This window comes from Mirounga angustirostris, unplaced genomic scaffold (assembly GCF_029215605.1).
Source record: "Mirounga angustirostris isolate CCGP_5_RB_7025 unplaced genomic scaffold, mMirAng1.0.hap1 SCAF_13, whole genome shotgun sequence".
Lineage (NCBI taxonomy): Eukaryota > Metazoa > Chordata > Mammalia > Carnivora > Phocidae > Mirounga > Mirounga angustirostris.
Genome location: NW_026991721.1, coordinates 14,739,776 through 14,767,326, shown reverse-complemented (window position 1 = coordinate 14,767,326; position 27,551 = coordinate 14,739,776). Strand labels below are relative to the sequence as shown.

General features: G+C 54.7%; 2 protein-coding genes across 4 annotated transcripts; one reads left to right on the top strand and one right to left on the bottom strand.

The window, feature by feature from the left end:
• Nucleotides 1-327: 327 nt before the first annotated feature.
• Nucleotides 328-18,334, bottom strand: ARHGAP1 (Rho GTPase activating protein 1). 3 transcript variants are annotated; one of them, XM_045893782.2, is made up of 13 exons: nt 18,207-18,332; nt 13,845-14,026; nt 13,546-13,641; nt 8,779-8,866; nt 5,077-5,208; nt 4,625-4,711; nt 4,329-4,427; nt 3,631-3,738; nt 3,470-3,546; nt 3,147-3,224; nt 2,542-2,670; nt 2,256-2,359; nt 328-2,124 (listed from the first exon to the last, which is right to left on the bottom strand). In XM_045893782.2, exons 2-13 carry the CDS (start codon nt 13,975-13,977, stop codon nt 1,936-1,938), a joined length of 1,320 nt encoding a protein of 439 aa, XP_045749738.1. In that variant the 5' UTR covers nt 13,978-14,026; nt 18,207-18,332; the 3' UTR covers nt 328-1,935. The 3 variants fall into 3 exon arrangements, with proteins under 3 accessions (XP_045749738.1, XP_064432592.1, XP_064432593.1); XM_064576522.1 differs by lacking the exon at nt 18,207-18,332 and adding an exon at nt 17,788-17,934; XM_064576523.1 differs by lacking the exon at nt 13,546-13,641 and having other exon boundaries at nt 18,207-18,334.
• A 144-nt stretch (nt 18,335-18,478) lies between these two features.
• ZNF408 (zinc finger protein 408) lies at nt 18,479-22,984 on the top strand. Its single transcript, XM_045893781.3, has 5 exons — nt 18,479-18,761; nt 19,067-19,344; nt 20,054-20,115; nt 20,339-20,598; nt 21,436-22,984. The coding sequence occupies exons 1-5, from the start codon at nt 18,713-18,715 to the stop codon at nt 22,935-22,937; spliced, it is 2,151 nt and encodes a 716-aa protein (XP_045749737.1). The 5' UTR covers nt 18,479-18,712; the 3' UTR covers nt 22,938-22,984.
• Nucleotides 22,985-27,551: the final 4,567 nt, after the last annotated feature.

Here is a 27,551-nt window from a genome sequence, read left to right as displayed (position 1 = left end):
GCACCAGGACTCAAGCCCATGTTGCTCTCGCCACAGTCCCTTCTGTTCAGGGCCAGAAGAGGCTGTGGTCATGGGGTACCGCCCTTGGCGGCCCATTGGGATGCTGCACACGTACAACATGGGGTCACTGTTCACACGTCCAAGCCTGGAGGACGTCAGAAAGCCGGCTTCACGCCCACTCCCAAGGGAACGAGACAAAGAAGGACGAGGTCAGATGGACTGGGGAGGGGGACTTCCTGAGGCCCCACCTGCTCATCTTCCACAACCACACACTTCCCAGCCTATTCTGAGCCTCCAGGTGTGCTTCCGGACACCCGGGGGAGGGGGTGCAGTTTTCCATCTCCTTTTTTATTGAAATACAAAAAGTGCAAAGGTGAAATACATGATTGGTGCCCAGGAAGTCATTAAGTGTGAATGTGAACACTTGATTCACAGTACTCTCCCTCTCCCCCCGGGGACAGACCAGTGGGACAGGGGACAGGAGAAAGACCTAAGAGTTCTATGAGGCTCCCCAGTAAAATGGGCTGTGCGTAACACCTGATACACAAAGGAGGGCAGAAAGCAGAAGCCCGGCTTGGGCCAGAGACGCAGGGACTGACAAGGAACCAGCAGCCACTCCAGGCCCCCGGGAGTCCTAACATGCTAGCATCCTCGGGAGAGAGCCCAGTGAGGTCAGGACCCAGGCCGCACCCACCGCGCAGATGGGGCTGGGCTGGTCAATGAGGGCCCCCACAGTACAAGCTCTGGCCAAGGCTAGGGGGGCAGGACCACTGTGCAGGTACTTCCCTCTGCTGCCAGGGGACGAGTGCAGGAAGTGGGGTCCCCGCGGTTCACCAAGAAGGCGTGTAATTCTAAGGAACACAGTTGGAATGAGAAGTACCAATGATCGGGGTCCAGGATTTCTTAAAGACGACAGGGCCCTGGGGGACGTTGCTAGAACTCCCCCGGCAGGGGTTGACTTAATTAGCAAGGTCTCCGCTCAGCCCCTCCAGGAGTCACTAGCTGGAGGAAGAAGCCACAGATCCTGAGGCACTGAGTCGCTTCTGGCCGGAGCAGGGACCCATGTGACCCCACCACAGACCCGCCCACAAGAGCTTAGGCTGAGGATCTGCGGGAGTGGGAAGGGAGGGGAGGCAAGGCATGGGGGGCTGAGACTGCTTGTCACCGGCCCGACCAGACACAGGGGGCTTCTGGGTAGGAATGGGAGTGTCTGTTTCAGATGGATGCTGGGACTCAGCCCTATCATCCAAGCTGCCAGTCCTGGCAGAACCAGGGGGCAGGAACATCCTGGGGGCAGTATCACTTGAGAAGGGCTGACCCAGGATGTGTGCAAGAGAAGGAGGCAGAAGTAGGAAGCAGCCTCTGGCCTTGCCAGTCCTTAGCTGTGTCAACACCCAAGGCTGAACCTTCAGAGGGGAGGACAGGAGCAGATGCTTTGCGCACAGGCCTTCACCGAGGCAGGGAGGTGCGTTGGTAGGGCGGGCCCAAGCCAACCCAGCTCAGCTGCTTACTCCCCAGCAGCCAGGAAGGGGACCAGCCCCAGCTACCAGCCCAGCTGGCATGACAGAGGCATCTGCAGTTGCCAGGAAAAGAGAGGCAGGAGAAAGTGGGGAAGCAGCTGCTGGGGCCAGTCTTTTTCCCCGCTGGAAGAGCCAAGGCCAGCTCTGCAGAGCCTGGCAAGGAGCCAGGGATCCAAGGAGGCAGTGAGAAGTATAAGGCGAAGAAAAACGTCTCGTGGTTACAGCGAGGCCTCCAGGGCTGGCGAGGCGGGCTGGACAGAAGGGGAGCAAGAGCTGCCCGGCTGGCTGGCCCCAGCTTCCAGCCCGCAGGGCCTCACGGCCCCTTGCTGGGCAGGAGCCCCAAGCTCCGATAAGGCTGAAGCCGGGAGGAAGAGTCCCAGTTGGGGCTCTCCAAGAAGGGGCAGCAGGGCAGGGCTCAGAGCCCCCTGGAGTCAGGGCTGGGGAACAACTCCCCTTGGTGATCCAGAAGGAACTTGGTGAACGTGTTGATGGGATTAATGGCCTTGAGGGTGATGGCAGCATCCTTGGCCCACAGAAGGTTAGGGCCGAAGACAACAGCCAGGTTAGTGTTGGTCATCTTGTTCTGGTCACTGTGGGCAGAAATCTGTGGAGGGAATCAGGGGGCTACAGCAGGAAGCCACAGACCTTTCTTCCTATACCCGGGAGCGGCGGGGTGGCGGCCCCTCCCCCCGCCCTCCTCCAGGTGAACAGCAGAGGCTGAGGCCCCGGGCTCACCTGCACCAGGAAGGCAATGAGGAAACGAAGCACCTGGTAGCTCTCCTCAGGCAGTGTCCGGAGCACCTGCAGCGTCGCTTCCACTCTCTGGCTCTCGTCAATGTCTGCAAGGAACCAGGGCCCGGGTCACAGCGGCCCGGCGCTGGGCCAGCACGAGGCCAGAGGGGAGACCCCACCCAGACTGTCCTTGGAGGACAGGCCAAACCTGCCTGCTCTGAGTCCAGCCCTGGCTCCAACCCAGCAGAAAAAAAACACAGAGCCGGGGAGGGAAGACAGGGGCACTCACTGAGGAAGCCCACAACGTGGGGGTAGAGGTCAAAGGTGAGCAGGGGCTCAGGAAGCTCCCGGAGGAAGGTCTTGAGGATGACAGCCGGCAGGTGCAAATCATTGTACTGGTCGAAGTCCACCGGCAGCCCTGGGGGAGGGGGTGGAGAGGAGCTGGGCCTAGCCTGGAGGCCGGCAGCCCGCCTAGAGGCCTGGAGGCCAAGCAGACCCCACTGCCCGCAGCCACTGCACCAGCCCCGTCCTCCCGTGGAGCTTCCTCTTGCACAGGCCTTCCCCTCTTGCTCTGTGACGAGGGGACCGGGTAGGATGGGGCCTCCCAGCACACACTACGGTGATTCCCCGTCTCTGAATGAACCTGAAACCCGGGACCCGGAAGCCTGAGCGCTGAGGCAGCAGGCCTGGGACAGCCAGGCAGGAGCAGGACGCATGCCATCAGCCCAAATGCCACAGAACCTCTGACAGGAACGGAACGTGGGGCCCTTGTTTACGGGGGGGCAGACGGCAAAGCAGCCCCCTCACAGTCACACTGATGCCCCATCCTTCCCCTGCCCCTCCACAGGATCTGTACGGGCCCTGCGGGCCTGGGCACACCCCCAGACCACTCACCCATGTTGTACTTCTGCTGTACTTCCCGGACAACTTGGGTGTTGGCTGACCTTCGGAAAATCCCCTCAGTGGTGAGAGCTGGGAAACAGCGGGGCCGGTGAGTCTCGGCTCTGGGGCAGGGTGTAGACGCCTGGACCCGCTCTGTCTCAGGGCTCCAGGCAGGGTCGGTGTGGGCGCTGGTGCATGTGGGGCCTCTCAGCCCTGCCTGGCAGCTTCCCGAGGGGAGCTGGGAGACGAGACTGAGGAGGGGCCTGGCGTCGGGGCTGAAGGGGAAGGGGCAGGTCCTGGAGGCCCTGCGGCCAGCGAGCGGCCTTGGCACTCACCATGGGCCTGCAGGTAGGCAACGGTCTCCCGGAGCACGAGCGGAACGGGCGCCTGCTCTGGGTTCTTCTCCTGGAGGCTGTTGGGAACAGGGGCAGTGAGCGGGGTCTGCCGCTCTCTGCGGCCCCCACGTGCCAGGCCTGCCCACCTCTCCCATACTCACTGCTGCAGCGAGACCCCGAACTGCTGGTTGGGCAGAGGGGGCCGTGGTGGCATGGGCTTGGGGGCCGTGGCAGGGCTCTTCTGTGTGGATTTGAGGAAGTCGTCATACCTGGGGGAGGCAGATGGGAGGGTCAGGCCGCCGGCCTGACTTTGTAGTCACCTTGTTTGTCAGGCCCTCACTGTGCTCCTGCAGAGTCACTTCGTTCGGCCCTCCTAGCAACCCTGCTCTGCCCACGACCAAGTCAGGGCTGAGGAGCCCTTGAAGCGACAGAAGCAGGATCCGAGGGCGCCTGGGTGGCTCAGTCGGTTAAGCGACTGCCTTCGGCTCAGGTCGTGATCCTGGAGTCCCGGGATCGAGTCCCGCATCGGGCTCCCTGCTCGGCGGGGAGTCTGCTTCTCCCTCTGACCCTCCCCCCTCTCATGTGCTCTCTCTCTCATTCTGTCTCAAATAAATAAATAAAATCTTTAAAAAAAAAAATAAAAACTTAAAAAAAAAAAAAAAGAAGAAGCAGGATCCGAGCCCGCGCTCTCCGACCCCATGCGCAGGCTCTTCATCACTACCTTCACTTCCTCTGCTCACCCGGGGCTTCTCGAGGCTCCACCTCCCCTTGGCTGGCATGTTCTCCCCCGCCCCCAGCAAGCATGACACACACGTACACCCAGCCCGGCGGGCACACACAGCCCCTGCCCCCGCCTCACTTGAGCACTTGGCGAGGGATCCCCAGTTGCTCCAGCTTCACGTGCTCACTCAGCTCGCTCAGGTAGTTCACATAGAAGATCTTCTGCCCGAATTTGAAGCTGCCGGCAGAATAAAGGGCACGGGTGGGCTTATTTCGGCAGGCCTCCACCATCCCCTCAGCAGCCCCCCGAGATCAGACAGTGGCTGAGCCCCACAATGGCCTGTCTCCAGGGTGCTGGGCCTGCTCAAGTATCTGGTTCAGAGTTCAACAGGAAGCATGGGGAAGCCACTGTCCTCCCCCATCAGCCCCGCTCACCTAATGATGGGCTTAAAGAGGATGAGCAGGGTCTTGATGAACATGGTGGGGTGCACGATGTACAGGGCCTTAATATTCTTCTTGTACCTGCAGAGAGACGACAGGAACTCAGCAGCGGGTGTGCTGGGAGAGGCACAGAACTAGGTTCTCCGGGTACATTTTCTGATTTGTGTCCTCAGGGAAAGCCTGAGAGGTAAGTGCCGTGGTGGTCCCACTGTACAGATCAGGAAACAGACTCAGAGAGGTTAAGTACCAGGAAAGGTCACAGAGCGAGGAAGTACGAGACTGGGATTTAAGCCCAGGGCGTTCCAACTTCAGAATCTTTGCTTTCACCCAGGCGCGGGCGCCTGCCTCCCCCCGGCACAGAGTAAGCCCCTGAGCAAGCAGAGGGCAGCCTGGAAGCTAGCAGAGCTGCTGGCTCCGCAGCCCCCTGCCCCCGGGCCCCAACCCACTTGCGGTCAAACTCGCGGTAGGCGTCCCGGAGCCAGCTGAGGGAGGGCTTGTTGTCGCTGGTCAGGCCGTGGTGCAGGTAGAGCAGCGTGTAGTCACTCTCCACGTACTGGTCCAGCGTGTACTTCAGGTACCTACAAGAGCAAAGCCCCACTCGGTTCAGGAGGGGCCCCCGGAGGCACGACCCGGTGCCCGGGGGTCCCCTGCTTCTATCCTCCGCCTCCGTGTACTGCCCGATCTGGCTGCACAATCACCCGCTGCACGGTGTGGAGGAGGTTCAGGGTCGCGGCTGGGCTGGGCGGAGGAAGAAGGAGGAGAACAGCAGTCCTGGCCAGAAACCAGGAGACCAGGACTGGAACTGGGGCCCTCTGGCATACCTGCAGGAAAAACGGGAGTAACACTCCCCGCAGGACTGCCCAGAGTCGATCATGATGATGACAGTCACCATTCATCAATATTTAGCTTTTAGTGTCTGACAAGCACTCTGCGTACATTATCTCATGCCTTCCTCCGAACAGTTGGGGCTGAGATTATCTCCTCCTTACACGGGAGGGCAGTGAGGCTCGGAGAGGTTAAGTGCTTATCCAGAGTCACACAGCTTGTGCTGGAGCCTGGAGATGAACTAACTCCCAAGTTCACTCTGCTGACCACACAGGCAGGCATGTGAAGTGTCAAATGCTGGATTGTTACTGTGATCCCAGCCCTTACTGCTATACAGTAATTTAGCCCTTGTACACTTCCCAGCTTGCAAAGAGCTGTCACATGAAAAGATGCATTTTGCAACTATAAAATAGCAAAAGTTGTAGTGATAATACACACCCCCCCCCGCTTTGCTGGATGTTATCGCGGTTTGGAGAGCCATAAAGTGATGTTTATCGGAAGCTAAAAAATGTTCATACTCTTTGACCCTGTAAAAACATATCCAGGAAGTTACCCTAAAGAAACAATCAGAAATGAACAGAAGCATTTTTGTCGAAGGCTGTTCAATGCAGCCTGTTTTACAATGGAAAAAACATTTTTTTTGAGCAGCAAGCTAACTGTCCAGAAACAGGGAACTGGTTAAATAAATTACAGGCCATCTATAAATAGAATACCTCACAGGATGTTTCTGCAGACAGAAGCAATCTGTGAAATTAGGTGTCAGGAGAGTGGTTACCCTTTGGAGAAGCAGCTAGAAGAACAAAGGGAGGCCTGTGGGTGTGGATGGGTGTATTCAGTTTCTGAAAATTCATCAAGTAGTATGACAATTTACTTTGCTGTACACATGTATGCCAATAACATGTTTTTAAAAGATGTCTTTGAAGCGTGTTTAGTGTTCAGAAGATAACGTTATGTAAAATACAGAGGTGACTACACAAAGATCTGTATGAGTTATAGAAAAAGGTGAATACACGAAAATATTAACAGCAGTTTTTTTCTCTGGGTGGTAGGTTCATGGGAGATTTTGTTTATCATTGCCTATATTTTTTCTTTATAGTTACATTTTTCTAAATCCTTGAAATCTGTAATATTTTACAAATGTATATGAGGGCATTTCATGTATATATATATTTTTTAAGATTTTATTTATTTATTCATGAGAGAGAGAGAGAGAGAGAGAGAGAGGCAGAGTGAGAAACAGGCTCCCAAGGAGCAGGGAGCCCGATGCGGGACTCGATCCCAGGACCCTGGGACCATGAGCTGAGCCGAAGGCAGACGCTTAACCATCTGAGCCACCCAGGCGCCCCTGCATTTCATGTATATTATCTTACCTAATGCCCATGAGAACCCCGTGAGGTGGGCACAATTCTTATTTGTATAGGGTTCAGAAGAGACTTGCCCCAACCACACAGCTAGTAAGAGGCACAGTGAAATTGAACTGGTCTTCTGAATCCAAGCTTCAGGCACTTTCTCTTTCAACCCCCTAGATGTGGCTGGACAGCGGGAAAGGCCAAGGCTGCGACAATGGGACTGATCTGCGTGGAAAGCGCTGCCCCACAGGCTGCATGGGGGCAGGGAGACCCCTCCAGGAAGGGATGGAGGACGGACAGGATGGATGTCGGGGGGCTTCCAGAAGTCAGAGGAAGCCCCCCGAGTGGTGCGGATTCACTCAGCAAGCTCTCTCCTGAAAACTGGGTGCTTTCCCAGCTCCTTCCTCTGACTTCCTCCCACTCAGACTATTCTCTGGCCAGGAGTCTGTCACCTGCCAACTCAGTCGCTGGTGAAACCAATGGGTAGGGTGTGTGACTCAGCTACCCTCAGGCTGAGCTCCGTGGCCTGTTCCTGGCTGGGCCATGGGATGGGCCTCAACAAGGCTCTGTCTGCCCATCTGAGGGGTGACAGGAGCAGGGCTCCGAAAGCCTGAGAGAAAACTCCCACAGGGCTGGACTCCCACCAGGACTGCGGACTCTGCACTCAGGCCCTTTCCCTTCTGCAGCCGCACCGCTGGCTTGTCCCTGACCCCTCCCCTCCCCCTACACACACACACACACACACACACAACCATTCAGGATCCCAAAGAGCTGGTATGAGCAGTGCAGACGCTTTCAGTTTCAGGGAGTGCTTTAAAGAGATCAGGAAAGAAGTGCAAGGGGCTAACTGGACACGCACTAAGGCGCCTCAGGATAAGTCCGTTAGGGCTCTACCTTCATGGAGGTCCAGCGCATGCCGGGGGCCCACTGGTGGCTCAATAACAACTGCTTATTGGAACAGGGTCAGGGGCGCCTGGGTGGCGCAGTTGGTTAAGCGTCCGACTCTTGGTTTCAGTTCAGGTCATGATCTCAGGGTCGTGAGATCGAGCCCCATGCTGGGCTCTGCGCTTAGCACAGAGTGTGCTTATCCCTCTCCTTCTGCTCCTCCCCCTGCCTTTTCTCTGTCTCTCTGAAATAGATAAATAAATAAAATCTTTATTTTTTTTTAAGATTTTATTTATTTATTTGACAGAAAGAGAGCACAAGCAGGGGGAGCAGCAGAGGGAGAGGGAGAGGGAGAAGCAGGCTCCCCGCTGAGCGGGGAGCCCAACTTGGGGCTCGATCCCAGGACCTTGGGATCATGAGCTGAGCTGAAGGCAGACGCTTAACCGACTGAGCCACCCAGGCGCCCCCGAAGGCAGACACTTAACAGACTGAACCACCCAGGTGCCCCATAAATAAAATCTTAAAAAAAAAAAAAAAAAAAGAACAGGTCTGTCAAACTCCTGCTTGCAATCAGCTTTCCAACTGGCATCAGATTTCTAGACCAACCAGAGCTATTCCATGTATTTGCTAACAGAACCCAGACAGGTACAGAGGCCACTGGCACCAAATAACACTAATCATTCATGTAAATGACGAACTGCAAGCACAGCAGAAGTGCTGCTCATAACCATCAGTCCGCACCGGAGGACGGTATTTTACTTTTCCAAGCGTGTTTGCGTGTAGTATCTCCACTCTACGAGGAAGGAGGGCTGCATTTTGATGCCCTCGGTGAAGGAAAACTGGCTTAAAGAGATGAAGACACCTGCCAAGGTTGCAGTTTCCTGGACTAGAAACCAGGTCCAACTCTTAGCCCGGTGCTATCCCTCAAATGTAAAGAATAGCTAGCTCCCTCTGGAGTAGAGGGGAGGCGTGGAGGGAGGCGGCTTGATACCTCTGGACTGGAAGTGACAGGAAGGAGAATGCATCAGGTGATGGCGGGGGTTGGGGGGCCTGGGCACCGGTCCCACCACCTTCCCCGTGGATACTCACCCCAGGAGTTTGCTGTGGTCCAGCTGGTGGCTCGGGGGCATTCGGCAGGCACTAAACACAATGATCTTCCGCCCATACTTGTCATCTCCTAGGTGTGGAGAAAGATGGAGCGGTGAGTGGAAAATCAACGGAGAGAAGCGGGGCGAGGAACTGAAGGGTGCCAGGCCTGGAGACCCGTGCCACGTAGAACAGGGGCCAGAGTGGCCGAAGTGGAGCCACCTCTGGGCAGGTGTCTGTACTCAAGCATGTGTGGCTGAAGAAAGAGGGACAGGTTCGGGGCTACTGAGCTGGGGTCTAAAAAATAAGGTGACTTTGTAAAAAGTCACACCTGGCAGAAACACCCACATGCCCATCAATGCATGAATGGAGAAAGAAAATGTGGTATATCCATGCAGTGGGATACAGATTGGCCATAAAAAGGAATGAAGTACTGGTCCATGCTACATTGTGAATGGACCTTGAGAACATGGTGCTAAGTGAAAGGAGCCAGACCCCAAAGGCTACCTATTGTATGACTCCGTTTATAGGAGTTATCTAGAATAGGTAAATCCACAGAGACAGCACATTAGTGGTTGTCAGTTGCTGGAAGAGGGGAGATTACGGATTGGCTGTTTATGGTTATGGGATCTGGCGTGGGTATGGATGAAATGGTGCGACTAAACAGAGACGGCTGCACCCCCCTGTGAATGTCTGAAATAGCACCGATTGCACATTTTAAAATGGCTAACTAGGGGCGCCTGGGTGGCTCAGATGGTTAAGCGTCTGCCTTCGGCTCAGGTCATGATCCTGGAGTCCTAGGATCGAGCCCCGCATCGGGCTCCCTGCTCCGCGGGAAGCCTGCTTCTCCCTCTCCCGCTCCCCCCGCTTGTGTTCCCTCTCTCGCTGTATCTCTCTCTGTCAAATAAATAAAAAAAAACTTAAAAAAAATAAATAAATAAAATGGCTAGCTAAAAAAACTGGAAGTCACATCCACCAAAGCAATTGTTACCTTGTCAGTCCTCTTAAAAGCCCAGGCTTATTCCAGAAGCACCCACTCTGGGCAGCGTGTATTTGGAAAGCGTCTTGACGCTGCCTTCTGGGCAAGTCCAAGGCCAAGGAGAACACGGGAGTGATTACTCAATGGTCAGCTCTCTTTTTTGACCACTAGCAGCACTTGCTGATTGTATTACTAGGATTATTAACCATACTTGGCTCTGATTGACTTCTGGACATTTCTAAAAATCATATCCTCTCTCATGAAAGATATTCTAAAGAACATGGGAGTTCAGAGGAGTTTGTAATGCTTTGGGAAAAATGCTCGTTTGGCTGTAATCGCTCAGGGGTGTTCGTCCAAAACTGGTCACTATTTGATGGTCTGATCATCTGGCTTTGTCAAGAAGCCGGGGAGCTCCTGCCCTCCAAGGTGAGATGTTCTTCCAGGGTCAGGACGGATCAGGGACATCAAACAAAGCTCGATGAGGACAAGGCCTGGTCCCCACTCCCCCACGTCCCAGGAACCCTCCCTACATCTTTACCTTCACACCTCTCCAGAGACACCAAACCACACTTGCCTAATTCCCATTGCTTCAGAGGCAAATGAAAATACCAGTACAACCCATGAAATGCATGGAGTCTGTCCACCTACCTCTGAGGATTAAGGCCCACTCCCCACCCCATGCCTTGCGGAGTGTCCTTCTCCATATTTAGTAAACCATGATCTTGATGCTTCTTCTTGTTCAGAGACCTAACCCAGGAGTCAGTACTTTTCCAAAGTGGTTGCCAAGGCTCTGACCCTTTTCTGCAGGGCTGAGGCAAGACTCATCAGAGGGGCTGAAGGAGGCCCTCATAATGGGAAATTGCGTTCTCAACCAGGGCTCCACCAAGGCCATGATGATAAATGAAAAACACTACAAACACATGCACATATACCCTAGAAGAGGTCCACATCGCTCATATTCTCAAAAAGGACTCGGACCAGTTCTAAGAACCCCTTCACTGGACTGTCTGCTCCCTGATGGAAGTAATGCGTGTTTTTCCTCACTGAATCCTCCATGCTGACTACGGGGCTTAAAAATACCTGTTGGATTACGTCGAACAGGGATTGGGGCAAAAGGTGGATCGGTGAGGGGCTGGATGGCAAGACTCTCAGACAAGGAACGAGATGCGGGTGACCCCAGGGCCTAGCCCCTGTCCTCCCCTCCTTGGAGTGGAGTCCCGTTGCTCAAATTCTTGGGTGGCTTGGCATCTGCCAGCAGACAAAGTAACTGCCACTACAAGAAGCAAGTGTGAAAAGGCTGGGAACTTCCCTCCTGAGCTCAGAAGAGAACAGACTTCTGCCCTGGAGACTAAAGGGAGAGGAGCTGGGTGCACTGGTGTCTCCAGGGCACTGGGGGCAAGGGCTCGATGAGAAGACACGGCATTTGTGGAAAGCACCAGGAAAAGAGCAAGCTGCCTGGGAAGGGAGCCTCTGCATTCCCCGGATACCGATCAGGAACGCTCCCAGGGTGGCCTGGGTGTTAATCAGCAACACTGCAGTCCTCCAGCAGGCATTCTGGGAACCACCAGACCAGCCACCACCCGCCCACAACCTGCAGAGCAGGCCCAGGGGATGGGAGGTGGGGGCTGGGGCACTGGGCGGGGCCGGCTCACACATTTGTTAAATTGTTAAGTGGTAGTGTAGTGTAGCCAGTTGACATCCTGTTGGTGCTTGAAATCTGCTGTGGTAGAAATTACAAATGCTACAAATAAATAATAGCCTTTTTTTCCGCTCCCTTTCCAGAGAGAGAACTGTTAAATGTTTGCCAGCATGCCACTGGAAAGAACCCACTCGGACTAAGTCAAGTTTGAATGTGGAGCATGACAGCTACGACCAGCACGGAGAACAGAGGCTGCAGAGGAGTTGGGGACAACCCCCCGCCCATCCTCCATTCCAACATGGGCTCTTTCTCCAGTTTCTAATGCCGGGAAACCGGCCTCCCAGGAAGGACGTCACCATGGTCTCGTCAAACGACTCCAGCTCTGGTGGTGCCAATCCACGCTCTTCGGAGCAGCCAGAGAGGCACAGCCATGGGGACACCCCCACCAGCGGGGCCCTGAGCCAGCACTAAGGCCAGCCCCCCCGCACCCCCCGCCATGGGCCATGGCCCCTCCGTCCCCAGGAGCCCCTTTCCCTTTGGGCTCTGGATGTGTCCCCACACGGCACCACCCTGTCAAACCTCCTGTAAACCCTTTGCTAGTTCCGGCTCCCAGGTACCACCAGCTCCCAGCTCCCTGGAGTGGGGCTGCAATTAAGCTGGCCCCACCTGGCCTCCACCAAGAGCCCCTCTTGATCCACAGCCCAGAGGCCAAGCGCAGAGAGCCAGGAACACACCTACCTGGCTGGGCCCCCTCAGGCTCATCATACCCTGGGGAAACAGAAACATGTTGCAGCTCTGCTTGCAGTGGGGAAAGGGGTCACCCAGTGCCGGGGTGGGGGTGGGCCCCCCCTGCTCTGCCTTGTGTCTTGGCCACACCGGCCAGGAGGATAGAGACTATGTTACATCACATCAGATACCCACCCCCATGCCCCAATCAGGTCCATTTCTGGAAGTGAGGAAAGAAAGTTCGGAACCTTTGGTGACTCTCCTGTGCCCAGGTGAGGACCGGGCCAGGAAAGAAATCTCAACCTTGCTTCTATAGGGGTGAAAGAGCCACAGCCAAGGCCTCCGACTCAGACCAGGAGAGGCACCAGGAAGACAAATGCCCTGGAAACGCCTCTGAAATTAGGGGCAAATCTTTCAACTGCCCCCTCCCTCTCTGAGCCCAGCATTCAGAAGAGATAGAGCTCCCTGTGGCTTCCCTATAGCCAGATGCCTGCAGAGCCCCCTTAGCCAGCACGCTGCACTCCAGGGCCATGCGCTGCCCGGCCTCCTTTGCTCACCCCAATGCCTCAGAGCAGGGCCATGCTGTCATCCTGGCTTACAGTTAGTTACCTGTCCTCCACCAGTGAGGACAGACAACCATCAGGGAAAAGACAATCCTACCACTCTGATTTCCTCTTCTGGTAGTAGTAGGACCCTAAGGGCAGAAATCGGTCACCAACATCCTTGCTACCTCCCCTGCTCCGGGTCCTGCGTTATGAACAAGAAAGTGGGAGCTCACTGAGGCCAAGACCCAAGGGGGGGCTCCATACCCACGCTCAGCACGGTAGCACATCTGCCAGAAACTTGATGCTCCAGGGGGTCATGGGGCCCCTAACTTCTGGAAGGAGGCTCTGCCATTCCAGATTTCCCTGGAGGTAGGGTTCCCCCCAAAAGGAACTGGCACCTCCCTGGTCCCCAGTAACTGATGGGGTGGAAAAGCTGACATCAGGGCAAAGGGAAGGGAGGTTAGTGGCCACTTATTCGGGGCCAACTATGTCCTGGCTCCCGGCTAGGCCCTGACAGACACTCGCTACTCTAATCCTCTCAGCGACCCTGTGAGGAAGAAAGGAGTTCAGAGAGCAGAGCTGGAAATCAAACTGCTCTCTGACTTCAAAGGCACTAAGCCACACTGCCTCCCACCCACCATCAGCCAACAGAGACAATGGGGTCAGAGGTCAGCATGTGGTTGTCGGTGGAGAGACCAAGTGGCCATCACAATCAAGTCTGTGATTTTAAAAAACGGTACAGTGGCTCAGGAGCCCCAGGGTCAGGGGTGAGATCACAGGGCAGGTGCCCGCCCCTCCCCCAGTCCCTTCCCCTGTGGCCCGAGGGGCGGGCTTCCTCAAGTCAGGAAGGCAGACCAGGAGGCAAAAGGTGCAATGCTCACCTGCCACCTCCACAATCTGGTGCCGGGCAATGTCGTAGTAAGGGTCATCCCACTTCAGGTGAGTAACAGGTTCCGGGGAGCTGCTTTTGGAGTCATCTGAGGAACACCGCAAAGTCAGGGGATAACCTGGGGGGCTGGCAGTGTTCTCCCTGAGACTTGTGTTCTTTGATCCTCCCCCACTCCGTAGGACGTGTGCCCCCAGCCCCACCCTGGGGCTGGTCTGCTTGCCCCCCTTCAACAGAAAGGGAGACTCCCCTTCTAAGGCACCGTAGGGCCTCCTGAGATCCGGAAGCACCCACCTGACTTCGGAAAGTCAGGCATTTCGTCCGACGGCCAGTTCTTCTCATCAATGGAGGCTAGCTTCAGCTGGTTCAGGGCCTGGCTGGTGTCATCCAAGGTCAGGTCATCCTGCAACTCTGAAAGCGGGTCCATGACCAGGCCTGTCCCCCACAGCTGCACTCCACAGAACCTGAAGAGAAACCTGGGGTGGGGGTGGCAAGTCAGGGACACCCTCGTTTCCCTTGTAACTGATACAGCAAACCCTCCTGCTCTCACTCGTTCCTCCCCCAACCTCCCCTGTTCCTGTTCCTCAACACTTCGCATCCTTGCCAAGAGTTCCATGTCGCCCTGGGTTCTCCACAGTTTAGGCGTGTTGCCAGAAAAGGCAGCTGGGGCAGAGGATGGCGCAGCTCGGTGCCTGCCCTCAGGTCCTCCAGCTGGCTAGGGACGAGCCGTGCCGGGCCCTGTGCTGCCCACCGCCCATCTGGTACAGTCATGCAGTCCCAGCTGCAGAGGGGAGAAAAGTCCACGCACCTCTCCTCAGGGGTCATGGAGCAAAGAAGCTTCCCAGTCCCCAACAGTTACAGAGGAGAGGTGCTGCAAGCATCTAAGGTGTACAGAGATGTTCCAAACCCCATTCGTGAAAAAGGTTAATGGTGGCCCTGGCTACTCCTCCTCTCACTTTTGGCCCAGGGAAGAGGAGGTGGCCAGAGACCCCAGGGTCACAGAAAAAAGGCCACAGGCAAGGTGCCCAGCTGGGTTTGCCCCAGGACAGGAACAAGAAGTAAGGGATGGAATCTGCCTGCCAGTCACAGCAGACAATCTGCAGCTTCCTGGGGGCTCCCAAGCCCACTCTAATCCGCAGGGAGCTCCAGATGTAGTTTCAAGGTGGGAAAGGTCAAGAGACTGCCCCAAGGATTGGAGAGCACAGATGGGAAAGGGGGAAGCCCACGGCATCCAGAGCGCTGAGTGACAGGAGGTGAAAACCAGGCCCGCAGCTACAGTAGACGGAGAGGGAGAGGAGCCGAATCGGAAGCTGGGTTTGCCCAGGTCTGGGGCTGGTAAAGGATGTGGCTGCGAGCTTCTGCCCTCGGACCTAACTGGGAGCCAACCCCCTGCCATCCCAGACTCACCATGTGGGTCAGGGAGGGGATTCAATCCACTCAGTCCAGCCCCAGAGAAGAGGCTGCTCTAAGCCACTACATTCCTGGAGCCCAAAAATGACATATATGGTCAGAGAATGGGCAGGACAGATAAAGAGTGCGGACAAGACCAGGCACAGGGTGGGAGAAGCGGGGACAGCTGCCAGCTAGGTTCCAGACGCCGAGCACCTCTGGGCTCAAAGGCAACAGGACAACCTTCAGCACCCATCACCTCACAGCTGAGGACTCTGGATGGTAAGCCGGCCCCCTGTGCCTAGCAACAACCATCCTGTTACCGGAGCAACCATGCTGTTTCAGTGGCAAAAGCCATTCCAAGCTCCTGAGCCAAAGCCAAGCAGCCGAAGAGCCAAACGGCCGTAAATCAAAAACCAAAAACCAAAAAACCTTTCTCTTCCTTTCCTCCGGTCTCTTATCTGCTACCCTTATTCACTCCTGCTGGATACTACCAAAATATAAGTCCCTTCCATGAGCACAGAGAAAGATGACCCTCTTTTATTTGGAAACGCACTTCTCCCAGCGAGTGCTGCTGTGTCCCCCGCCCCACCTCACTCATTCCCCTTCAAGCCTCTAATGCAGGCAACCCTAAGTCTTGAGGAATCCACTCTTGCTTTACCCACAGGCTCCTTCCCCCATTCAGCTGCATGGCTGTCTTCCCCAAAAGGGGACTCCACTGGGTAACAGACACAGAGTTCAGCTCACAATAACCCCTGTTAGGCCTGAGCCTTCTCTCCATGCCTTCTCTTCTGTCACTGCCCACGCACTTGGTGCCCGTTAGCCCTGCCCACAGCTACGCCAGAAGTCTTTCTGCAAACAGTGGGTGCCTGACGCAATGAACAAGGCATGGGGTGAGGTATATGGAGAAGTAGATTATAGTCCTGCTTGAGCCAATGAGTTGCAAGGATGCTGGGCAAGTCTTTTCCTTAACTAGACTTAAATTTCCTTATCTATAGAAGCACAGGCTCCTCCCGTACAGAAGCATAACTCTCCAGTATTCTAAAATACTTGCACTAAAGCAAACAGGATTAGAAGGGACAGCTGCAAGCTGAAGTATGTGTGAGGGAAGGAGACGGACACTCTCTAAAGGGGTTGCTGAACTTGAACTCCACCTCTTTTCCAGTAACTCCTCAATTTTGTCTGTTCTTCCAGAACTGACCCCTCCCCCATTCCATGACCGCCTTTTCCAGCAAAACTAATCACAGTTGTTTCTGCCTCCCAGCCAGACTGGCCTCCAACCCACAGCTGCTTCCCTCTGTGAGCCCTGAAGTTTAGCTCCCGCTCAGTGGGAAGGTGAGGGAAGCCGGCTCAGGGAAATTCTTTTTTATTTTATTTTATTTTATTTTATTTATTTGAGAGAGAGAGAGAGCACATGAGAGGGAGGAGGGTCAAAGGGACCAGCAGACTCCCCGCTGAGCAGGGAGCCCGATGCGGGACTCGATCCAGGGACTCCAGGATCATGACCTGAGCCGAAGGCAGTCGCTTAACCAACTGAGCCACCCAGGCGCCCTCAGGGAAATTCTAATATAAAGTGATGGAAATGAAGTATCCTGGCGGCCCAAGACTCGAGTCACCTACAAGACCTGTTCCACTCTGTGCAAAATATTCCTTACCCTGAGATTAGTATTTCCCCTCTCTGTAGGTAAAACACCTACTTATACAAAAATCTTTGAAAATCATTTTAGACAGAGATTTTAACCTCTGGACTTCTCCGAAATTCTGATGAAATTTGTGGGTTTTTTCCCTAAGAAAAATCAGCACATGCATGAAATCTTCTTTGCAATTTTAAGGGGTTCACAGGCTGTCTGAGAATCCATTTAAGAATCCCTGACCTAGGGACGCCTGGGTGGCTCAGTCGGTTAAGTGTCTGCCTTCGGCTCAGGTCATGATCCCAGGGTCCTGGGATCGAGTCCCACATCGGGCTCCCGGCTCAGCGGGGAGCCTGCTTCTCCCTCTGACCCTCTCCCCTCTCATGCTGTTTCTCTCTCGCTCGCTATCTAAAAAATAAATAAAATCTTAAAAAAAAAAAAAGAATCCCTGACCTAGGGGCGCCTGGGTGGCTCAGTCGTTAAGCGTCTGCCTTTGGCTCAGGTCGTGATCCCGGGGTCCTGGGATCGAGCCCTGCGTCGGGCTCTCCGCTCTGCGGGAGGCCTGCTTCTCCCTCTCCCACTCCCCCACTTGTGTTCCCTCTCTCGCTGTGTCTCTCTCTGTCAAATAAATAAATAAAATCTTAAAAAAAAAAAAAAAAAGAATCCCTGACCTATTCGGCACATAGATGCTCTCATTTGTTGAATGACTGAATGAATGAGGTCATCTCCTAAATGGAGAAGGCAACCAGTATTTGTTGAGGGCCTATATAGCACCATAAAGTAGACAAATTACTTTTTAACTTCACAACAGCACCAGTGAGGTTTATACTACTAAGCCCATTTTACTGTTTGAGGAAAGTGAGGACCAGAAAAAATAAGCAAATTGTTTAGGTAGGTCATACAGCAGAGTCAAGATTTTAATCTATGTCTTTATAAGGTGGTCTTTTGATGCAGGTCAATCCCTCAACATTTCTCTAAATGACTGTCATTCATGTGATTCTGAAGGTTCAGAGAGGGTTCATAAAAAGACAAAGTAAAGCCTCTCCCCTAATCTTCACGAAGAGCTGAGATAACAATTTGAAATAGTATTCTCTGGCACTGGGATCACCCTCCCAGTTGGGGCCCCAGCATTGCGAAAATGCAAATCCCACGATACAATAGCAAGGCTTTCAACTACAAGTGCATTTGTCCAGAGCTTCAGTTTGCAAAACCCGTACCAGGTGTAATTATCCCATTTCAGGGATTAAGAAATAGAGATGAAAGCGTGGCCTAGTTAGTGGCAGGCTGGAATACTTCCCCCAAATTTCTTGTTCTTAGAGCTTCGCCAGATCGGATCAGAGACTTCCCCTTCCCATGGGCTTGCTCGATGACTGCGATCTGACCTGGACTCTTCCCTGGGAAGTGCAGGAGAAAAGCAGCGAAGGAGATGAAGTCTCGTCACTGCAGACCCGGGAGTGGGGCTGAATCCCTGCCGTGGGAAAGTCAGGCTCCTAGGCCCCATCCCACTCCTGCTCCCCCCCTCGGATCCGCTCGGATCATCCCCCTCCGGATCCTGTCCCTTCCGGTGACCTGTCTAGTCTCTTCCTTCCCACCTCCCCCCCGCCCCCCCAGGAAGACCCCGCGCCCTGCAGCTCACCGTGGTCGGGCACTGCTCCCTCTGCCACGCCTGTCAAAGCTCGGCAAACATCCGGCTCCACGGTAGAACGGGAACCGCCCCCTCCCGCGCTCCTCTCCCCAACCACTTCCGCCACACCTCCAACCCACTTCCGGTTCGCTGCCCGGTCCAAATATGGCTTTCCAGGATCCCCGCCCACTTCCTGCACGTGCCGGCGCAAGTGCCGGTGGGAGGGGGGAGGACACCGTAAGTGTCCGACCCGTCCCTCCCAAAAGGAGGTGGTTGGAACAATTAGTTCCGCTTTCTCTGATGCTGGAATCCCTGGTGGTCCTCTGGAATCCTATGGTTCTTATTGTTCTCGGACGGAGTTTTGCCTCGTCGGTATTCCCCAACTCCCGGGTCTGTGCACCGATAAGTCTGGCTCTTAGCATTCTTTCCTGACAGGAAATTTGGAAGCCGATAACTGTTTCCGGGGGGAGCGGAGAAGAGAACACTCACTTCCGGCGGAGGGAGGCTTTTCTGGAGGGATGGAGGAGGCGGAGGAGCTGCTCTCCGAGGGCGAGAGACTGCGGTTCGGTTAGTGACCTGCGGTGTCTCCGACCCTCGGCCTTGGCCTTAGATAGACCTAACGTTCCCTGCCTGGTCGACTCTCTACCCCAGGCCCTTTTCTTCCCTAACCCGGGATCCTCCTCCGGTGCCCTTAGAAGTCTCTGGGGGCTTCAGCGTCCTAGAACCCCCTCAAACTTCCGAGCGGCCCATTTAGAGCCCTTAGATCCCTCAGACTGCCAAGGCCTAGCCGGATCTGCGGTTTCCTCTTTCACCTATCCCCACCCGCACGTCCTCTTGGGTCGCCCCCTCACTGCTTCCCCATCTCCCTGCAGCCCCTGACCCGCGCCTGGGCCCGGACTTGGGATGGATCCCTTCTGGACAAGGCTGTGCTCAGGGCCTCAAGGACTTCCCGCCCGGGGCGACCCGGGCCTTCCTGGCTCTAAAGAGCCTCCCCCGGGGCTTGGCCCTTGGCCCTTCACTCGCCGAGGAGCAGCGCTTAGGGGTCTGGTGTGTCGGGGAAGCCCTGCAGCCTGGACTGCTCTGGGGGCCGCTGGAAGAGGAGTCTGTATCGGAGCAGAAGGATGAAGGAGTGAAACCGCGGCAGGAGGAGGTATTGAAGAATAGGACTTGTCCTCTCCGTGACTGAAATTGTGGAAGAGGTTCAGCCACTTCTGGACAGCTCTTCAGTTAGAAGAAGCAGGGTGTTTCAAGAGATAGGTGATAGTTTTGCCCCTTCTCTCCAGGATTGTCTCTTCCCCTCACTTGCAGTAGTTAGGGAATCAAGGTGCAGAAAGGTGCTGAAAGCTAGATTAGTATAGTGTCAGGAGTGATGAAAATCAAGAGCAAAGGTGGTTAGGATTAAAAAGCCATGGAATCAAATCCCAGCTTTGTCACCTAGCTAATGAAATGACGTGTGTCGTTTAACTCATTTGTAAGGTGAAGGCATGGCCGTTTTATTGTAATCTTCCAGGGTTATTTGGAGCAATAGATGAAATAGTGCAGGTAAAGGGTTTGGTTGCATAGTAAGTTTTAAAAGATGATGTACCTCTTAACTCCTTTTTTTGTTTGGTACTCACTGGAAGGCAGTAATGTGTTCAATTTAGTAATTCTCCACACAGTGGGAGGGAGGTGAGGGGGATAGTCTTTTGGTCTTTACTGGATGAAACATCAGACAACACAGTCCTGTAGAGGCAGAACCAGAACATTAACCTTCCAGGGGCTTCGTATTAGATCTGTCTCAGGAGAGGTTACATCCCTTTTTTCCCCCACCCTGGTCCCCCCAAACACATGGGAGAAGGACTCTTATTGGTTTATTTCAGGACGTGTCACTAGGCCCATGGGGAGACGTGTGTGCTTGTGAGCAGAGTTCAGGCTGGATCAGGTAAGTTACAGGAGAGTATGTAGTGAAGATGGTCCTTTTTGAGGCTTTCTGTCATGGCATGAGACGGAACCAGAAGCCCACTGTAATTCCCCACCCAATGAGTTTTTGCAGTGAGTGTTCCAAAGGCATGGGGTCTTTAGGACTCGGACTGCCCAGAAGCTGGGACTTTAGGGAGGGCCACTTGAAGAGGGTCTCCTGAGCTAGCTCTTCCTCTGCTTTGCAGTTTGGTGCAGCGGGGCAGGCTGGAAGGTGAGGGGAACGTGGCCCTGGTGCGGGTCAGCGAGAAGCTCCATCTGCAGGTGTACCAGGTCGTACTGCCAGGCTCTGAGTTGCTACTGTGGCCCCAGCCTCCCTCTGCGGGCCTGAGCCCCACCCAGCCCGGGCTAGAAGAAGAGGCAGCCATGGCTGTGGTGACAGAAGTGAACTCTGCTGTCCAACGGGAGGTGGACTCCCCAGGGCAAGATGCAGCAGAACCTTGGGCAGGTATGTGGCAAACAGATGCTATCTTCCCAAATTATCACCAGAACAACCTGTTGATAAGACAAAGCAAAGCTTTGAGAATCACAGAGATAAAGGAGAACATTACAGTCTTAGTAGGTTTTCTGAGGGGAAAGGGTGAAGCCTGAATATTTATTGAAATTTTGAAGTCTGGTATAAGGTGGGTATTCCAGTGTGGAATGGGGGCGGGGCTTGATCGGGATTGAATAAGGATCATGACATAATCGTTTAGTATCCATGGACCCCCAGGCTAGAATTTTCAGGCAAGAGGCTCAGAGAGTCTTGGGGGTATAACTTGTCATTTGATGCTTTCTATTGCAGAGTGATGGGTCTTTTCCTTAGAACGAACAGTATCGGTATTTATCTTCCTGAGTAAGTTCTCTGGAATAGTAAGGTCATGTTGATGAAGACAGCAAGCTGTTTATAAGGTTTCCAATTTCTTATGTTTCTTCTACCTGGGGTGGGGGTGGAAGTTCCTTTATTTTCAGACAAGATAAGGTGAGGAGGTGGTGGCCTAATTCATCCTAAGTGTGTGTCTCCAGAAGGAGAATAGGGCCTCTGGGATAGCCTTCTCTATGACTCTCCGGAGGTTTGGAGAACCATGGTTCCCAAGAGTGCTTCCCCAGGAGGCACCTGAGACCGGACATGAAGTTAAGCAGAGCATGTGGTTCATGTTCCAAGGAAGAGATCGGTGTTCTTGCTCCTGCTGAAGTTCAGGGGCTGAGTAGGAAGAGACGCATATTCTTATAATTTCCTGGTGACAGCATTGCCACCACCTGCTACAGTTTCTCCTGACCCCAGCACCCCACTCTTGCCTTGCAGATCCTGGTCACCAGCCACCAACCCCCAGCATCCAGGCAGAGAGCATGGGAAGCCCTGGACTTAAGCCCCAAGCCCAGGATCAACTTTCCAAGGAGAGCCAACCGCTCGGCCTGCCCCCTCAGGATGGCGGCATGGAGGAGGAGGACCCACCCCAGACACAGGTGCCACCTGAACCTCCGAGCAGCTCTGCGCCCCAGCAGGGCCCAGAGAGCAGTGAGGCCGGTTGCTCGCCTTCTGCCAGGGGCAACCAGCTGCATGCTTACCTGGTCAAGAAGTTACATGGCCCCAGTGGTCAGTGCCCACCCAGAGAAAAGACCTCGGAGCCCAGGGCCCAGCAGGCGGGAGAACAGCAGGGGCCGGTAGGCTTCCCTGCACGCTTGCGGAGCCCTGCCGGCCCAGCAGGAAGCTCCCTGAAACAGAGGCGGCGGTACCGGTGTGGGGAGTGTGGCAAGGCCTTCCTGCAGCTGTGCCACCTGAAGAAGCACGCGTTTGTGCACACGGGCCACAAACCCTTCCTTTGCACTGAGTGTGGCAAGAGCTATAGCTCGGAGGAGAGCTTCAAAGCCCACATGCTGGGCCACCGTGGGGTGCGGCCCTTTCCTTGCCCACAGTGCGACAAGGCCTATGGCACCCGGCGAGACCTCAAAGAGCACCAGGTGGTACATTCAGGTGCCAGGCCCTTTGCATGTGACCAGTGTGGCAAGGCCTTTGCCCGCCGGCCCTCCCTGCGGTTGCATCGCAAGACCCACCAGGTGCCAGCTCCCCCTGCCCCGTGCCCATGCCCCGTGTGTGGGCGGCCCCTGGCCAACCAGGGCTCCCTGCGGAACCACATGCGGCTCCACACGGGCGAAAAGCCCTTCCTGTGCCCGCACTGTGGCCGGGCGTTCCGCCAGCGGGGCAACCTGCGTGGGCACTTGCGGCTGCACACAGGGGAGCGTCCTTACCGCTGCCCGCACTGTGCTGACGCCTTTCCGCAGCTGTCTGAGCTGCGGCGCCATCTGATCTCGCACACGGGGGAGGCCTACTTGTGTCCCGTGTGCGGGAAGGCCCTTCGAGACCCACATACACTGCGTGCTCATGAGCGTCTGCACTCAGGGGAGAGGCCCTTCTCATGCCCCCAGTGTGGCCGGGCTTACACGCTGGCTACCAAGCTGAGGCGCCACCTCAAATCCCACCTGGCCGACAAGCCCTACCGCTGTCCCACCTGCGGCATGGGCTACACCCTCCCCCAAAGCCTCAAGCGGCACCAGCTCAGTCACCAGCCTGCTGCTGCTTCTGAGCCCACCGCGGTACTCTTGCAGACTGAGCCAGAGCTAGACACCTGCAGGGAACAGGACGTCTCCCCAGCCCGGGACGTCTTTGAGGTCACCGTTTCTGAGAGCCAGGATAAGTGCTTTGTGGTACCTGAGGAACCAGGCCCCACTTCCAGCCTGGTGCTCATCCATAAGGACATGGCCTTTAGTGCCTGGGCAGAAGTGGTGGAGGTAGAGACGGGCACCTGACCCACCCTCTCCCCCAGGGGAGTTCTATATAAAGCTAGTGTTTTCTAGCTGCTGGGTGTCTGCGTCTTTCTCTTTGGGTTGCCTGATGGAGTCTACTCTGAGAAGCAGGTCAGGGATTTCCCTTCCTGTTTATGGACCACCGCATTGTTTCCCAGGACTGTAAGGAAAACCTGTTCTAGGTTTAAGAACTTCTTACTGACTTCCAGTAGAACTTGTTCTGCTTCCTTCTCCAGGAACTCCTCGAGGTGCTTGTCCTTTAAACGTAGCGGAAGTGCCCCCCCCCACCCAGGTAGTCCTGGAGCTGCCCTGCTGGGGTGCTTAGGGCTGGGATCATCACTCCCACTGAGCCCCCTGAGGGACAAGCACTTCCATCTTGAACCAAATGGAGTGACTTGAGGGTTAAAAGGCCAGAGGCTGGAAAAAAAAAAAAAGACCAGATGCTGAGCTCAGCTCACGGCTCACAGTTCTCTCTAACTTGGGCTGTAGCTGGTTTGGGCAGCCTTTCTCACCATCTGAGGGCTGTGACATTGGTTTTCTTTCTGTGCTGACAGACACCAGACTCAATGAAGGCAGCCTTCTGAAGGAGCCTTCTGAAGACCTGGCCAAAGATAGCCCTATTGAGGGAAGGAATGAACACAGTTTTGCATCAGCGGTGGGCCTGGGCCACCCTGGGTGCTAGGACGTGGCTGTGAGCCAGACCGGGGCGACATCCTTTACAGAGCTCATGATGTAGGGCAGGAAGCGTTGGACAAGAGTTTGCAGAGGATCTGTAGCTAGTGCCACATGGACGTGTTACATGGGATGGTTTAACTTGGCCTGGGGCATCAGGGACAGTGTCCCCAAGGAATCATGGTGATAAACACTCAGCCCTTGTCGTGGGCTAGTTCTTCATGTTTATTTATATAATCTTCATGCAGCCCTGTGAGGTTGGTGGTAGTAGTAGTATTCTGGTTTTACAGATCAGGAAACAGCTTGAAGTGTCCTGCTCGAGGCGACAGCTCCTAGGAGGTGGTAGAGCCGAGACAAACTCTCACGGTCTCATGCTGGAGTAAGGCCATTAATCCTGGCACTGCAGCCCTGCATCTCAGCCTGATCTGCTGGGTGCGAAAGGGGAGGGGCCGGGGGCTGCTTGTGGGGAGCCATGTGATTAGAGTCGGGGAGGTGGGGGGAAGCTGTGAGCAACAGGCCAATGGGGCTGGGGCAGAGAGCGAGGGGAGGGGGCGGGGCCGGGTCACACGGCCTTGCTTCAAGAGTTGGGGCTTTATTCTCAGAACATTGAGAAGGGGAATGACGTGACTAGATTTGTGTTTGAAGAGACCACCGAAGGATGGATTGGCTGGCGAGGTGTGGTTGTGGGCAGTGGGGTTGTAGCGGTAGAAATGCAGAGAGATGGAATCATTCATCCAACACGTGAGCGCTTCCTGCATGCTAGTTAGGGAGATGGCGTAGGAACAGCCTCTGCTCTCCCAGTTACAGCCTGGTGTGCAGAGACAATAAACAAGACCCGTCAGATGACGGTAAATGCAGTGAAAAAAAGGCAGGGGGAGAGGTTAAAATGGGGAGCGTGATTTTACAGAGGGCGGTCAGGGAAGGCCTCTGATAATATGAGCAGGAGCAGAGACCCAAACCATGGAGGAGATGAGCCACGTGGATGTCTGGGAGCTGGATTCCAGGGAGAGGGAACAGTACTGGCAAGGTCCAGCGGGTTCAAGCAAGAGCAAGGAGCAGAGTGGCCACGGCAGAGGACGGACGGAGGTGAGGGCAGGTTGGGGACTGCAGACCGTGGTGAGGACTTGGGGCAGATATGTCCTCTGAGAGAGAGAAGTGACAGAACTCATGGACTGCGGGAAGGAGGGAGAGCTGACTCCTGGTTTCTGACTTCGTACGTGAAGTGGCACTGGGGTGGGAACGAGACAGCATTCTGGTTGGGGGTGGGCCGAGTTTGAAGCGCCAACAGTAGAGATCACAAGCAAGCGGTCAGAAGTCGGCCAAGAGTGGGAGAAGATTGCTGCAGAGGGAGAGGCACGACAGACGCTAGTGGCTAGGTGGGCATCGAAGGAGGGGGGTGAGCAGAGGGGAGGGGCCGGACCGCCGTCCACATGGCCCAGCCCTCCGGGGTCACACAGGGGACGGCGGCTCTGCAAGGGACACGGAATCTGCATCCAACAGGATAGAAAACCCGCCGACTACGTGTCACAGAAGCGGATAGAAGAGCGTTTCACCAAAGAAGTGGGCAAGAACGTCTGCTGCTGTCGAGACGGTTGAAGTCTGTGAAGGCCCTGAGGAGTGAGGGCAGTTGGAAGCCAGACTGGATTGCTTTGAGGAGTAGGCGTCAAGAGAGGAAGAACTTAGATTCTTTTTTTTTTTTTTTAAAGATTTATTTATTTATTTGAGAGAAAGAGCACAAGAGGGGGGAGCGGGAGAGGGAGAAGCAGACTCCCCGCTGAGCAGGGAGCCCGATGCGGGACTCGATCCCGGGACTCCAGGATCATGACCTGAGCCGAAGGCAGTCGCCCAACCAACTGAGCCACCCAGGCGCCCAAGAACTTAGATTCTTCTTCCTTCCTTCTGTCCTGCAGAATAGGTCTTGTGACCCCTGTGTCACAGATGAGGAAACCCTGGGTCGGAGCGGGTGGGTAGCTGGCCGAGATCACACAGCCAGTAACTGGCAGAGCCAGGACTGAAACGTGGGGTGTTCTCTGGCTTCCCAGCACTCGATCACAACGTCACGGGCAGCCCAACGTCTCCTGCTTTGCCCCTGACATTTACCCAGCACCTACCCAGTCGAATAACCTGTTGACAGAGCATTCTGAAATTGTCCACGGGGAGGGGGGCAGCAGGAAGTCGTGGCGCTCTGGAGAGAAAGGTCATACCATCCAAAGCCTGAAAAATAGCTGCTAATAGTTTTGAGTGAGCCAGCCCTGCTTCTTGGAGCCTGCGTGAGCCGTGCTAGGTCCTGTTCTTTCCCAACCCCCGCTTCTGGCAGGGTCGTGCCGGCTCAGAGGGCTGCTCAGCTGGCGGCGTGTGCCCAGTGGTTTTAGGAATCCTGGGGACATTCTCATCACGTGATCCCCAGCTGTGCAGCGAAGGACATACTCCTCACTCGGTAGTGAGCTGTGTAGGCAAGGTGGGCATGCTTTGGGTTGCTGGGGAGGCCTGTCCACACCCCACAACCCTCCTTAGGCCCAAACCTGGGATGCTCGCACCCCCTTGCTCCATCCCACACACAGACGAAGAACTTTTCTCTCCGTTAAGGCTGTCCCTATGTGATGCAGAGCGGGGTCAGATCCAAGCCAACAAATCCAAAGGCACGTGGTTTGGGAGCCTCTGCTCTCCAGCATTTGTGGTAAGATGTGAGCAGGCATGGGGGGGGGGGGGGCACTGTGCGAGCTCCCTGTGTTAGAGGAGGACGCGGGTGCCTCGAGAGCAGTCGTTGCCAAGGCCTGAGACCAGAGAGTAGCAGAACGAGGACAGGGCCCAGGTCTTCCGACCCCTAATTTAGTGCTCTTCCAGTTAAAACGCAGTGACTGTTCTTGAAAAGATTAATCTCTGGAGTACTTTTTTCACTGAGGAAGTACCTTCCCCTGATGTCAAAATAATTCTTGTTCATCCTAATGGTAAAGTTCCTTTATTCCCTACTTCTTTCCTCCACCCCCGGGTAAACTCACTTTTTTTCCCCCCAAGATAAAGTCACTTTTAACAGTTTGGTGCATATATTACTGAACTTGAATGCCGCTGCTTGCTCTAGGGCGAAGGTGCTATGAAAATGTTGCCGGACACCTTAAACCTGGAGGCAGCTTTAACTGCGGAGTCTACAGCTGCTGAACTGAACATCAGGAGGTGTAGGAGATTAAGGATCTTTTATTCTGGGCGCCTGGGTGGCTCAGTCGTTAAGCGTCTGCCTTCAGCTCAGTTCATGATCCCGGGGTCCTGGGATTGAGTCCCACGTGGCCGTCCCTGCTCAGCGGGGAGCCTGCTTCTCCCTCTCCCACTCCCTCTGCTTGTGTTCCTTCTCTCTCTGTCAAATAAATAAAATCTTAAAAAAAAAAAAGGATCTTCTTTCCCCATTTGCAACTTTAACAGTATGAGAAAATCTTACAATAGAATTATATTTGAATCACTTTTAGGGACCTGTAAACAAGGAAAAGCATTATGAACTGTAAAGAGCTCCATCTCTAGACAGGTTCAGCTGTGGACTGCATAAACTCAAGCAAGTTACTTGGCTTCTCTCTGCCTCAGTTTCCTCATCCATAAAGTGGGGATAATTATGGTACCTACCTCATCAGTACTATGTACCCGGCACGTGGTGAACAGTTAATAAATTGTAGCTGTGGTATTGCAATCAGCCCTCCTAAATTGGAAGACAAGATTAAGGTGCTTGCATGTTTCCTATAGGTGTTGCTTGTTTGGGGCAGGTCAGCATCATGCACAATAGTTTCATACATCGGGTACATGTGCACTGGGTATGCTTCATAGAACAGGGAGGCTATACTCTAGCAGAATGCCAGGGGATGAAGGTCATGTGAGGGGAAGAGCAATGGTCTGAGAGGCAGGAATCTGAGTCCTGGTCCTAGCTCTATCACCAACTCTCGACAACCTTGATCAGTTAGCTCC

What these genes read in the sequence shown, in the direction of transcription:
- ARHGAP1 (XM_045893782.2), bottom strand. Translation starts at nt 13,977, where the DNA reads ATGGACCCGCTTTCAGAGTTGCAGGATGACCTGACCTTGGATGACACC. An exon ending in GCCTGACTTTCCGAAGTCAG is followed by an intron (nt 13,642 to 13,844) that starts GTGGGTGCTTCC and finishes GGTGTTCCTCAG; the next exon opens with ATGACTCCAAAAGCAGCTCC. An exon ending in TCATTGCCTTCCTGGTGCAG is followed by an intron (nt 2,125 to 2,255) that starts GTGAGCCCGGGG and finishes TTCCCTCCACAG; the next exon opens with ATTTCTGCCCACAGTGACCA.
- ZNF408 (XM_045893781.3), top strand. Translation starts at nt 18,713, where the DNA reads ATGGAGGAGGCGGAGGAGCTGCTCTCCGAGGGCGAGAGACTGCGGTTC. An exon ending in GGGCGAGAGACTGCGGTTCG is followed by an intron (nt 18,762 to 19,066) that starts GTTAGTGACCTG and finishes ATCTCCCTGCAG; the next exon opens with CCCCTGACCCGCGCCTGGGC. An exon ending in TGAAACCGCGGCAGGAGGAG is followed by an intron (nt 19,345 to 20,053) that starts GTATTGAAGAAT and finishes GGTTTATTTCAG; the next exon opens with GACGTGTCACTAGGCCCATG.